At 38.2% G+C, this 14,676-nt stretch overlaps 1 protein-coding gene across 6 annotated transcripts in view; it reads right to left on the bottom strand.

The window, feature by feature from the left end:
• The window catches only part of kcnn1a (potassium intermediate/small conductance calcium-activated channel, subfamily N, member 1a), a 37,303-nt gene that overhangs the window by 16,144 nt on the left and 6,483 nt on the right, over nucleotides 1–14,676 (bottom strand). For all 6 annotated transcript variants that reach the window (XR_008187203.1, XR_008187207.1, XR_008187204.1 and 3 more), the window contains exon 2: nucleotides 4,660–5,109. Coding sequence is in view for 3 of the 6 variants with exons in the window: in XM_052615936.1 (XP_052471896.1) it covers nucleotides 4,660–5,109 (450 nt within the window). In the remaining 3 variants the exon portion in view is untranslated. The remainder of the gene's footprint in view (nucleotides 1–4,659; nucleotides 5,110–14,676) is intronic.

A 14,676-nucleotide genomic window follows, 5' to 3' on the forward strand; every position in this document is an offset into this window, starting at 1 on the left:
CTTAAAATGTTGCTTTTACTTTTATTTATTTTTAACTTACTGTTTTGTAATAGAAGGCACAAAACAGGCTATCTTTATGCAATGATTCCCAAATCAGAATTTCATGTTCTGCCAGTATGAGAAACTCAGCGAAGCGTGCATAATTTATATAACCACAGAAAAGCAATTAAAAGATTTAATTTTAACAGTGAAATTAGACTCCCTTCTCCCTTACCCCTTCTAATTTAACCCCAGGTCCCAATGGTCCCGCTACGAAAAAAAAAAATTAGGTCTGAAATTGTTATAAATTTCCCGAGTGACAGATTACATGGTAAACTAATTAATGTACCTGTTGGTCACCGCAAGTTTTTTTTTTTTAAAGGTCAGACTCCTAACAAACACATCTGGTGTGCCTTTCTTTCCTGCTGACATTCACATGCCATTGTTCGTTGTTGTTTTTTTCTTTCTTTCTATTTTTCATGCAAGATCAAGCCATGTGATAATCCGGTTAATTCAGCTGAATGTGACAGTAGCAGTGTAGCGGTTCTCTCCCACAGGGCTAGAAATAGCACAACCATTACAAAATCCACTTCTCAAGGGAACTGAGTGGTCACAGAACCAAACACCTCATTTCGTGGACCCTGCATTAAGAATTGCTTTGGGAGTTGTCTGAAACATAGGCCTACCTCAAAGTTTAAAGTATTTAAGCTCTCTAAGACCTCCAGCACTGCTTGTGAGAAAGACTACAAAACAGTAAGGAGATGAGAAGAGCTACATGCCAAAGTAGATCAAGGTGATTAAGAGGACAAATATTAATGTGATGTCTGTATGTGCTATGATGAAGCCTGTATATTCATATCATAAAGATATGAAACAATTTGTGAAGAACAGTGGGGTCCAAAGGATTAGGACTACTAGTGAAAAAGCTACTATTTTAAGTATAAATATAATCATTTCAGTGGAAAGTTAAAGTAAGAATTATCATGAATTTCAGTTTTTATGTTTGTCACTTTTGTTTTATTGACATCCACATTCAAAATGATCAGTGTCACAAATTTATTTATTTATTTTATTTCTACTTTTTAACATTTACAAATGTATTTTTTTAAACCTAAAATAGTGCAGAAAATTGCTTATTAATTTTTGGCACATTTCATCAGAAGACCTATTGTACCATCTTCACACCATCGCTGTGACAAAATCTTAATTATAAAGTAGACAATTAAATTATAAATAAAGCACAGATTTTATATATATATATATATTTATTTTATATATCATCTATTTTTGTAATGAACAACCAGGGCCGGCCCGCGGCATAGGCGGTATAGGCAAATGCTAAGGGCGCCACTCATCCATAGGGGCGCCAGAATGAGTGAACGAGTGAATTTTTTTTTATTTTATTTTTTTATTATTATTATTATTATAATATGATACTATTTAAAAACCATTAATTCGAAATACTACCAAATAAAGCAAAAAAAAAAAAAAAAAGTCCGGCTCTTCAATCTTCCCCCGCTCATCGAGTGCTTGAAGTGCATCAGAAACAGAGCGCGCGCACGATCAGTTGTTGGTAATTTGTTGTGTAGCGTACCCAGGGGGCAAGGAACTCGACCGGAAGTTGAAGTCGGGTGGGGGCTGCCATCTTGTAGCAGAACTTCACTTGCGTTAGCATTCCCATTGACTCCCATTCATTTTGGCGTCACTTTGACAGCGAATAACTTTACATCTGAGGCGTTTAAAGACTCCGTTTGTCCATTATTTATTTTTAAAGATACACGACAATGTATAAAGGGCTCCATTACCTTCTATGTTACATTATGGCCTTGTATAAACAGTTTTTGTAAAAAAATAGGCTAACGATTGCGTCATAACCACTCGACTCTCTGTCGCATTACCGTACAGACAGGAGGAGAAGCTCGCAGGCAATTAACTTAATATGGCGTACTGGCATTACATTTTAAAATACTATACAAAATAATTAATCAGAATACTTACTCCTGCTCACTCACGACAAAGAACTCCCCGCTCAAGCTCGCCGTCTCTGCAAGATTAACGAAGACAGTTTGCACGCACAGCTACTAGAAGACTTACATCTGTCAGACAGGTTGCTGACGTCGTCAAGCTTCGTTTGAGTCTGCGCGTCAGAAACGGAAGTGCTAAAAAACGCTAAAAATGGGCTTCACTTGTCTCAACTGAGTTCCAATGGGATCGCTGTGTCCATTTCTTTTACTGTCTATGGCCAGTTCTAGACACGGTGAAAGTTTCCTGATTGTGACGGAAGGCCGAATTTACATGACACATAAATGAGCATAGTCTGCGATAGATACAGTGCCAAAAAGAAGAGAAGAGGATAAAGACAGAGGTAAAGAGATGTAGTGAAAGAACAATTTATCGCATAGGAGTAAGATACTATAATTTCATGCCAGTTATTTTTACCTTAAACTTAATGTTAGCAGTTGTTCTGAGTTCTGAGTCCCCAGACTGTGATTTTGTACAATCATGTCAGTTTTAAGACGCATTTTTTATTATCACTTTTTTGTTACTGTTTTACTCTACAGTTGTGCAGTTTTGGGGGATACAGTACAGGCCAAAAGTTTGGAAACATTACTATTTTTAATGTTTTTGAAAGAAGTTTCTTCTGCTCATCAAGCCTGCATTTATTTGATCAAAAATACAGAAAAAATGTAATATTGTGATATATTATTAATATGTAAAATAATTTGTTTTCAATTTATTATACTTTAAATTATCATTTATTTCTGTGATGCAAAGCTGAATTTTCAGCATCATTACTTCATTCTTCAGTGTCACATGTGACATCCAGTCTATCACATGATCCTTTAGAAATCATTCTAATATGAGGATTTATTATGAGTGTTGGAAACAGTTCTGCTGTAATGTGTGTGTGTGTGTGTGTGTGTGTGTGTGTGTGTGTGTGTGTGTGTGTGTGTATATATATATATATATATATGCTAAATCATGAACACAATGACAGTGTGAAATGGGCTGTGATGCATGGGGCGCCAGGTAAAATCTTGCCTAGGGCAGCAAATTGGTCAGGGCCGGCCCTGTGAACAACTCTGACATTATGAAAAATAAATAAAATAGAAAAGACTACAATAGAATAATAGTAAAAATAATAGTATTTCTTTTTATTTTATAACATTTAATTAAATATATTTTTATTTACTTTATTTAAATGATACTTTGGTAACACTTTAATTTACACTGTCCTTGTTGCTTATAGTAATAACACTAAATTACGTATAATTACACAGAACTAACCCTAATATTTAATATATATTTCATTAATATTAGCTTATTCAATACTTAATTGTATAATTATACTGTTGCAAGAACACTTAAAGGGGGGGTGAAATGCTATTTCATGCATACTGAGTTTTTTACACTGTTTTGTACACTCCTTCCGGTTTGTCACAAGTTTCGGAAAGTTTTTTTCGAGTATGGCTCTGTGTGACGTTAGATGGAGCGGAATTTCCTTATATGGGTTCTAAGGGCACTTCTCCCGGAAGAGCGCGCGCTCCCGTATAGCAGAGCAATGAGAGCACAGCAGACTTCACTGATCAGAGCGAGAGCGTCGCGAAAAGTCACAAAAGGAGTGTGTTTTTGGTTGCCAGGGCAAGACAACCCTGCACAGATTACCAAAGAAAAAACAGCATTAAGGGACCAGTGGATGGAGTTTATTTTTACAGAGCATCAACAGAGTTGCGCAAGTGTTTGTGTTTGTTCCCTGCATTTCGAAAATGCTTGTTTTACAAACAAGGCCCAATTTGATGACGGATTTGCGTATCATTTATTTCTTAAGGATGATGCAGTCCCAACGAAAAACGAAAAACAACAACGATCGTGTGTTGGAACCGCAGGCGGTGAGAAAAATTGCTTAAAATATCTCTGCCTCCTTGTTAGTGCGTCCGCCTCCTATGCCGGAGACCCGGGTTCGAGCCCCGCTCGGAGCGAGTCGTTGCTGCTGCTGCTCTCGTTCAGTTTCAGCCTCGGGATCTGATTCTGGATCATAAATATACGGCTGAATCTGACTGTTAGCCATGGTTTGTTTTGGATAATGGTTTTTTCCTCAAGGTAATGTCAGCTTCCAAACGCTCTCTACGAAAAAGCCTACTGGCGCTCGTGTTTCTTTAGCTCCGCCCACACGTCACGCCTCCAGTCGGTCATGTTTTTCCGGGAAAAATCGGTACAGACTATCTTTCTCTTATGAATATAATAAAACTAAAGACTTTTTGGAGTTATGAAGGATGCAGTACTACTCTATAGGTACTCAAGATTAACAGGATATTGAGTGAAAACGAGCATTTCACCCCCCCTTTAAAAATAAAAATTACACCTTATTTTACACTGTCCTTGTTACAGTGCAACTGTACATTTAAGTACTGAGTAATATTAACTAACAACATTGTAGGGTTAAGAATAGAGCTTGGTTTAGGATTATTGCATGTAATTATGCATAATTTACTGTTATTACTATAGTAAGTACATGTAATCTGTGTTACAAGGACACTGCAAATTAAAGTGTTATCAAATAAAGTATAACTAACATTTTTAATCCAAGAACTTTCTTTTTCAAACTTTTGGATCCCACTGCTTATCATGAGCGTAGTTTGTGTATTTGTTATGAAAAATGCAAAAGAAGGAAGCACCTACCTTAGTGTAAACCCCCCAAGACAGTTCAGTCTCTGTTACCATGACAACGATCCCAAACATACCGAATATCAGGGCATAGTCACTAAGCCGCTTGCGCTTCTCAAAAAGTGCCCTCCTGTGGCCCAACTTGTAGCCAATATCTTTATTTTTTTTCTGTGGTGCGTTGCCACTCTCTCGGACCAGGCTCTCATTGGACGCCTTGCTGGGGTCCTCGCCACTGCCCTTGGAGACAACCACTTCCAGGCCGGAGCTGTGAAGAGTCTGGAGCGGCTGGGTCTCAGAGTCATGCTCTGCTAGGTTGCGTCTTGATGCTGCCAGGCTTCCCAGTGGCCTTACCACTCCTCCATTGTACTTGCAGCTGTTCATGGCTATCTGAGGGAGTGAGTGACTGCTCTCAGAGAGGGAGGGCTTGGATCCAGCATGGCTCAGCTTTGTTCGCTCAGCATGTGCCTGTCAGCAAAAATCAAATACAGACAAACAAGTGTCAGGATCATATACACTGAAACCCAGCATTAATCTGCTCTGTTGGCACTGCTCCATGACCGTGGCATATTTCATCTGAAGACCTACCGCAACCTCTTCACATCACAGTGTATTGCAATGACTAAATCTTAATTGTACAGTAAACTAATTGATGAATAAAATAATAATTTAAATATATATAACCAATAATGGTTATTGTCATGGTGTAAAGAACAGAAACTGCTCTGTGTTAATAACTGGAATCTTTTCTGGCAGCATCCTAGGCTTTTTCGCGCTGATGGCCTGCACCCCAGCAGAATCGGAGCAGATCTCCTTTCGGACAACATCTACAGGACGTTTCGCTCCATATGACTAGTAAGCCAGTTCTCAAATAACTGTTATGATGGCTTTTGTTCTACCCGCTTAAAGCTGCAGTAGGTAACTTTTGTAAAAATATATTTTTTACATATTTGTTAAACCTGTCATTATGTCCTGACAGTAGAATATGAGACAGATAATCTGTGAAAAAAATCAAGCTCCTCTGGCTCCTCCCAGTGGTCCTATTGCCATTTGCAGAAAGTCATCCACTCCCGGTAAGAAACAACCAATCAGAGCTGCGGTCAGTAACTTTGTTTGTGTTCAAAATGTAGAAAAAATTATATAATAAGCGAGTACACCATGAATCCATTTTCCAAACCGTGTTTTTGGCTTGTCCTGAATCACTAGTGTACACCTATAATAAGTGTTTATATTCTGACTATTTTAGATTGCTTCGGGGGTACCGCGGCGGAGTAACCCAGTACCTTTGTGATTCTTCATAGACATAAACAGAGAGAAGTAGTTCCGGCTACGATGTTCTTCCGCAAGACACAAGCAGTTCAAAAGTTACCTCAGCTTTAATTGATAGAAATACAAGTGCCGTCCAATCTATTAAGACTGTGTCTGTTCCCTGAATAGTAAGGTCAAAATATAAATCTAATGTAGGATCTAGAAAAAATCTTTTCGTGATCAAACCAGAAAAATTTAAAAAATAGAACAAAAACAATTTTTAAAGTTTGGGCTCATAAACATTAGATCACTCACACCCAAAGCAGTTATTGTAAATGAAATGATCACATTGATGTACTCTGCTTGACTGAAACCTGGCTAAAACCAAATTATTATATTACTCTAAATGAGTCTACCAAACTACTGTTATAATCATGATCCCCATCAGACTGGTCGTGGGGGAGGTGTTGCAACAATATATAGTGATATTCTCAATGTTACCCAGAAAACAGGATACAGGTTTAGCTCATTCTAAATAATTCTGCTTAATTTTACACTGTCAGATATGCAAAATAAATCTATTGTATCTCTTGCTCTGGCTACTGTGTATTAAATCGTACCCATAATTCCTAGAAGGATTTGAAGATTTCCTCTCAGACCTTTTGGTTACATCTGATAAAGCTCTAATTGTCTGAGATTTTAACATTCACATTGATAATACAAAAGATGCATTAGGACTTTACTGACCTAATAAACTCTTCTGGAGTCAAGCAAACTGTCACCAGGCCCACTCAGCGTTACCATCTGGGCAGAACTATTGTTCCAGTCACCAAAGACAGATTCGCAAATAACCTACCTGATTTATCTCAAATGCTCTGCGTACCAATAAATACACATGAACTAGACGAAATGACTGGCAACATGGGCACTATCTTCTCTAATAGATTAGAAGCTGTTGCCCCATCAAATTGAAAAAAGTTAGAGAAAAATGTACTGTGCCATGGTATAAATGTAATACCCACTTTCTCAAGAAAGAAACTCGTAGTCTTGAGCGCAAATCGAGAAAAAATAACTTGGAAGTTTTTAGAATTGCATGGAATAACAGTATGTCCAGCTATAAACATGCTCTAAATACTGCCAGGGTAGAGCATATCTACAAACTCGTTGAAAATAACCAAAATAATCCAAGGTTTTTATTTTGCACAGTGGCTAGATTAACAAATAACCAGATGCCACCCGCTTTAAATATTCCCTCACAGTTTAATAGTAATGACTTTATGTATTTCTTCACTGATTAAATCAACCTGTCCTCCAACCAATACACTTGTATAGGTCATTTGTCCAAATCCCTGAAACATGACCCATCAGAGCGTATACTACAATTGCGCACCTATCGGCAAAAGGTCTTTTTCATATTCATGTTTTGTACTCTTTTATTTGCACTCTGGTTTGCATTTCGTTTAGCTCAGTCGGCAGGTTATTGCGTTATACCATGATGTGTAATCATGCTATAATGGGTTTGATCCCAGGGAATGGACGTGCACAAAAATGTATATGCTCAATAAATCATAATTTAGCATGATTTCTGTGAGGGTTAGGTTTAGGGGTGGGGTAGGTGTGGTAATTCGAACGAATAAGCAACCTAGTAAAATATGTAGGAAATACTTTGAGATCGGTGTAAAAAGCCTGCACATTGCATTTAAATAAACGTGCGTTTTGATTGGTAATGACGTTATACATCATTTCATGACGACAGACGCAACGCGATACTATCATTATTTTTATGCCCGCTAGAGGGCGCTTAACTTTAAAACGTAAATATAGGACGTAATAAGGTCCTATATGGTCGTTTTCTTTTTCGTTTTTTTTTGGAGGACAAGCTCAATTAAATAGATAACATCAGAAATACAATAAGAAATGTAGATTTTACAACATCTTATACTTCAGTTTCAGCCATTGCACCTAAAGAAAAACTGCAGCACTTTACGACTATAGGACAGGAAGAGCTAAATAAACTTATCACTGCATCTTAACCAACAACATGTTTATTAGATCCACTAAATTACTTAAAGATTTATCTGTAGCAGAAAAACTGCTTCTCAATATTATTAACTCCTCATTATCTTTAGGTCACATCCCAAAACCATTAAAGCTGGCAGTTATTAAGCCTCTTATTATAAACCAAAACTAGATCCGGGTGAACTGGCAAATTATAGGCCTACTTTAAATCTTCCATTCAGATCTAGGCTGCATCTCATTGCTTGTTTTACTTGATTTTAGTGCTGCGTTCGACACCATAGATCATGACATATTCATAGATCGATTACAAAACTATACAGGTATTAAAGGGCAGCCTCTAAGATGATTTAGATCCTACCTGTCCGATCGCTACAACTTTGTTTATTTAAATGGGGAGTCATCTCATTTATCACCAGTGAAATATGGAGTGCCACAAGGATCTGTCCTAGGTCCTCTGCTATTTTCAATATACATGTTGCACCTTGGTAATATTATTAGAATATAGGGGATTACTTACCACTGTTATGCTGATGATACTCAACTGTATATCTCAATGAGACCAGATGAAACTTCAAAATTATCTAAGCTAACAGAGTGTGTTAAATATGCAATAATTTTTCCTATTAAATTTGGATGAGACAGATATATTACTTATTGGACCAAAAAACAGTACACAGAATATCGTAAATTACAATTTGCAACTAGATTGATGTACTGTTACTACCTCTACAGTGAAGAATATGGGTGTTAAATTATAGACAGCAACTTGTCTTTTTAAAAAGAATATATCCAATATTACAAAAACAGCTTTTGCCAGCTTAGAAACATTGCCAATCTACAAAATATGTTTCCTGTTTCTGATGCAGAAAAGCTAGTTCATGCATTCATGACCTCTAGACTGGACTAGATGCTCTGCTAGGTGGTTGTCCTGCATCCTCAATAAACAAGCTACAGGAAGTCCAAAATGCAGCAGCTAGAGTCCTTACCAGGTCAAGAAAATATGATCATATTACCCCAATTCTACAGTCTCTGCACTGTATTATTCTTTAGCTTGGGTTAAACTAATTAATTTTACTTGTTTGGAACAGCAGCTATGCTAATTATGTCTTTATTTGTTTCTCTGTAACTAGGATCTACACAAGCTTCAGTCTGGATCCAGAACACCTGAGAAGAAGATGTCACCCCCTCAGAGGACCTCAGATGATGCTAACCCTGAAACAACAAACAGAAATAACAAATTTTGCTATACTGTAAGTGTGAGTGCATTATATAATAATTGCTGTTAATAGTGTTCATCGTCTGTTTGACTATGTATTTAACTGATTTTAATTAATTTCTGTCATATGCACATAAACTGACAGTCACCACTGATAAGCTACAACTAAATATAGTAGAAACTTAACTTTCTGTAAAATTATACAAATAAACTTGTATAAACTTGAACTGAGTTGAATTTTATATATATATATATATATATATATATATATATATATATATATTAGGGCCTGGACTTTAACGCGTTAATTGAGATTAATTAATTACACAAAAAATAACGCATTCATTAAGATTAATTAGTTACAGAAAAAAATTTCCCGCATTTTTAATAACTTATTTTTGCACCGCGGAACGTTTCTCACTGGATGAGTTTCGGCGGACCGATTATACTGGAGCACCAACTAGCGTTCGCATGTCACCGCAGCACATGATCGAACCTCAAGTATCACCTCAACGCAAAACATATAGCAGCTAGCGTGATCTTTACACTTTATGTTGAACTATGTATTATTTTGTTGGTGCAACTGGCAGTTTATGTTGAACTCTTTATTGTTTTGGCCAAGGTTATTGAGAGTTGGACTTAGTATGTTATGGCCTCTGAAGCAACAGAGAGATGTTTTCTAATAGTCATGGTTTCCAATGTTCTGAATGTAATTGACAGTATTGTGTTTTACTTAAAAAACACTTTACAGAAGGTTCCAGCACCTATAAGCTTCCTGAATTTCTGAAATGTACCTATTTCTAAATTGTTTGGTCACAGCTGCTCCCCATCAGCCAGCACATTTAAAAGGAGCACACGCTGCACTCAGAGGACGGTCTCGAACCGAATGCAATGCTGGTCTATTCCCTCTCTCTACTCTTTTCAGAAAGCAGCGAGTGACCGACAGTCCAGCCACTTTGGAGCACGTCTGGACACCCACTTTTACCCTAACCGTCACAGAAGAGCACGAAGAGCACACGGGAAGCAACGGCCACCGGAAAGCGGAGGAGCACATTTCACCAGGCACATCACTACGTTCAATAAATCCACCCTCTGGGGCTTTTGATTTCACGTACCCCTTTTCGAGTGATTCTTCACCCCGTGACAACATATATATATGAATGAATCATCTACATTTGTCCTACTCTGACATTATGAAAAAAAAGAGACTAGAATAGAATGTTTGTAAGCAGGATAGTATTTCTTTTTAGATCATTACTCTGAAAGTGGAGAAATTACCCCCACTAAACAGATGTGCAGCAATCGTGATGGTTTGTGGCTAAATATCACGATATGGGGAGGTATAATGACGTTTGGTTGTTTCACTGTTTGCCTGGAGTGAGGAGTGGGCTTTTTGAAAGTTGTGTTTTGAAAGTTGTGTTCTCTTACTCCTGAATCAGGGTGTCTCTCACAGTTCAGCAAATAGTGGTAAATGGATTCCAAGAGTGGAGCTAAAATGTTTTGAATTCTCTCAGTTAGGCATGATAAGATCATGAATTTGTGTTGATGATTAATTGTCATTCAAATAATTGTGATTAAGTATTTAATTGTGTTTTGTTGATGTCACTTACAGTGTAAGACTGATACATTATATTTATATTTTAGGGTACTTGGAATCATATCATTAAAAAGGCTCATATGAATTTCTTAAATGCTCTTAAAATTTATATTTTAAAACTTTTTTATTCTCTTTTTGTTTAACTTTAAAGGGGTCATATGATGCTGCTAAAAGTAACATTATTTAGTGTATTTGGTGTAATGAAATGTGTTTAAAAAACACATTATTTTCCACATACTGTAATACGTGTGCTGGTGTGTAGAGTAACGCGCAAGTAATCAGGGGAATGGAAACAGGTGGGGATTAATCAATTAACAAAACAAGGAGCGGAACATGACCAAAATAGGGAAACACAAAAGAAACAGAAAGTCCATGAACCGGGGTCCAAGGCAGCGCTGAAGGCACCTGTGACCGAGGTGGAGGCAGGGCTCCTGAAGCCCGCTGCGGAATGGGAGTGACTGAGGATGGAGGTGGAGCTGGAGGGAAGGAGGAGCCTGACAGAGCCGGAGGGATGGAGTGACGAGGCGAAGCCATAGGAGTGGAGTCCAGAGATGGCGAATGGTCGACGACTGACCAAGGCGGAGCCGGAGGGACAAGGGAACCCGGTCGAAGCTAGTGGGATGGCGGGCCATGGTGGAGACAAGGGAGCTAGGTGCCAAGGTGGAGCCGAGGTGGAGTCCAGGGCTCGGAGGCTGGAGGCGGAGAAAGGGAATTGTCACACCAAGGCGGAGCTGGAGACTGGAAGTCCCGCAGCGAATCATCACGCCCAGCTGGCGCTGACTGAGGGTGAGCTGCGAGACTGACTGTCACCAGCGGAGATGGGGTTGAGCAACTGTCTGGTTTGAGAGGAGGTGGGAGAGGGAAGCTGGGAGGGAACACAGATGGACTTGGGCTGGGCGGAACCAGCGGAGATACAGGAGATTCAGGGCAGGGGGATGACGGCTGGCTGGTCTCTGATTCGGGAGTGGGGCTCTTCAGCAGGGCCGACGGTGAATGGAGATCCATTATTCACCAGCACCCACTCCACGAAGGAGGCAAAATCCTCTCTGGGACCGTTCGCTGACAGACATGCCTTACACCGCTCTTATTACACCCTTACAAGCCGGAGTAATTTATTACTTTTCAAGCCGGAGTAATAAAAAGTACAGAGCGAGCGGTCTGGGAAGTTGGTAAGGTATGCCTGATCGAAAAAGTCCTTGTTTTGTTCCTCCAGCAAACGGTCAGACTGCTCAAGGCATAGGAGCTGGACAGCTGGGATATTAATTCCGGAAGGGGGAAAACAAAACAAACAAAAAAGGAAAGAAAAATGCCGCTAATCTCACTTTTCAGTCCACTATTCTGTAACACAACGTGTGCTGGTGTGTAGAGTAGCACTCACGATGAAGGAGGTATATATCAAAAGAGTTATTTTAATGCTCACAGGAGAATAAGGGCACATCCAACACAAATCTTGAAACATAAGAACTTAACATCAATACATCAATAGCGGACAAGGAGGAACTAAACAGACAGGGTTTTTAAACACAAGGAAAGTAAACATGGGAATGGAAACAGGTGGGGTTTAATCAATTAACAAAACAAGGAACGGAACATGACCAAAATAGGGAAACACAAAAGGAACAGAAAGTCCATGATCGTGATACATACTGTACATTATTATTTCTCCTCTGTGCCCCGCCTTCTGAAACGCGTCGATTTTCACAAGGCTCATCTCTCTGGAAAGCGAGGTGTGCTGTGATTGGTGATTTCTAGTCGTGTTTTCTTTTGGAAGGCAAATACAAAGTAGTTTCCCTCTCGCAATGGAACAACGTCACACACCACTGCCTTGAGTGAGCCGCTGCCGGATTGAGTGAGGTGGGTGTCTTGAGAATGGCACGGCCGGCGGATTCTACAAAAGAGCGTACCTTGGTCTTGCAGAAAGCCTATCCGACGATCCACGATGCAAAGTTGATGTATTTCCTCAGTGACCAGCACGGATCAGCTCCAGGCATGATGAAGCAGATATCATCCTCTTTTGGAAGGCCAAACAAAGTATTTTCGCTTTCAAAGTGAAACAAACAGCATCTATACGAGATGGCGGAGGCGGCAACAACAATACTACAACGAGAATAAAAGGTACACCTTCTTTCTTTGCATGAACATCTGTGTGTTATGAAAATCTTCCCACATACTGACGTAAATATGTGGGGCCGTGTTAGAACGAGCCATTTCAGGGGGGCGGGACGAGTGTTAACTTTTATAAAGAATATCTCTTTGAACTTGAGACTTTAGTCTTTGCAACTTCACAGATCTTCTTTATTCACCAAGAGCTTGTAACACTCCAAAGAGAAAGGAAAAATTTGAATCGCAACATATGACCCCTTTAATATTCTCGGTCCTCTTTATGTTTAAACTGTAGCCAAGCAAAACTGTATATAATATAACATAATATAATATGTTTTACAGCAATGTTTTTTAAATATGTTCTTCATTCTGTCTTTAAAGAAATAAAATAAGCAACTCATCTCCTCACCCAACGAAGACGTGTCATGAAAAACTGTAAGAACCAAGAATGTTTGGCATTACGCGAATAATTTCATTCCTTTACCTGCTTAAATGTCCTTGAAATAGAAACTAGAATATTATCACAATCTACAATAATTGCAGTTATGTTAAATACCTGCAAACAGACAAGTAACCAATATTTGAGACAGGCCTATTCACACTACTTCTTATTTATATAGAAGCAATATTAAGGCTGATCCGATATAAAAATTCTGGCCAGTAATTACATTTATTTTAATATCATGAAAGATAACTGATATATGGCAGATATTAAAATTGATCACTAAAAAAATAAAGCAATAGTCTGAAATTCTACAAGTTTTTAGGCATCATAACGTCATAATTTACAGCAAAAATTCAAGACTGCATTACATTTTTAAAGGTAAACTTTAAGTGAGTTAGATGATGGTAAAGGTAATCGAAAAGTAAGAGTAGAGGAAATGAGCACAAACAATGAAATATGCAAAATTGGTTGTTACTGATAATAAATGATAATAATGATAATAAATAAAATTCTCAATGCTCATGAATTGAACACCAGTGTCAGAGGTAATTATCACAAATATTAGGGGTTACAACATAACATAGTTTTGTATTCTATTTCTATTTATTGCATTGTTTTGGACTTGCACTGCAAAATCTACCATTAGCAGAACTATTATAACAAATTACTGACTAAGACAAATGTGTGTTAGCTGTCAGTCACACCTCATATTTGCATGGGATAATCACATTCACAACCCAATCTACTTACAAAGAAGCTATTCATTAGTGTTACTTTTCTATCTGCTTAAATGGCTTTTGTGGAAATGCTGTAAATTTAAATCTCAGTCCACACTGAAAACAATATGCATATCATTTTGAACAAATAAATGGAATGTATAAGTATGCCCTTTACATATACTGTGATTACAGCCAGTTAGATTGATGAAGAATGCAAAACGTATCATCATAGATGCTCAGTTACAGTGGCTAGACAAAGAGACTTTCGGGTCTAACAACTTGGTCTTGCATACAATACAACTACCATTTCATATCAACTCTTTCCTGGATGTTCTGAACTTAATACAACACCATATTCCAAACAGCCCATCAGCTAATTGCAAGGCTGAGTGTTTCAAATTTTTTATGTCACTACTATTAATAGTAGGCTCTGAACACAAGAGAGGCCACTTTGAAATATATGGTATTAAAATCCCTGCAACCATTGCAGCGATAAGTGACAGGAGAATATGCCAACAGAATCATCTACCTTTGTATGAAAGCTATAATGCAAAAATGCATTACTAGTAGGCATATCATCAAAAAAGATCAGTTTTGTACCAGAGAATGAGGAGAGGGTACTTGGAGTGCATTATTCACCGTTCTCTGTGCTTACATGCGTTATGTAATCTTTCAATGTTTCCTTCTA

Source organism: Carassius gibelio, chromosome A2 (genome assembly GCF_023724105.1).
Source record: "Carassius gibelio isolate Cgi1373 ecotype wild population from Czech Republic chromosome A2, carGib1.2-hapl.c, whole genome shotgun sequence".
NCBI classification, from domain to species: domain Eukaryota; kingdom Metazoa; phylum Chordata; class Actinopteri; order Cypriniformes; family Cyprinidae; genus Carassius; species Carassius gibelio.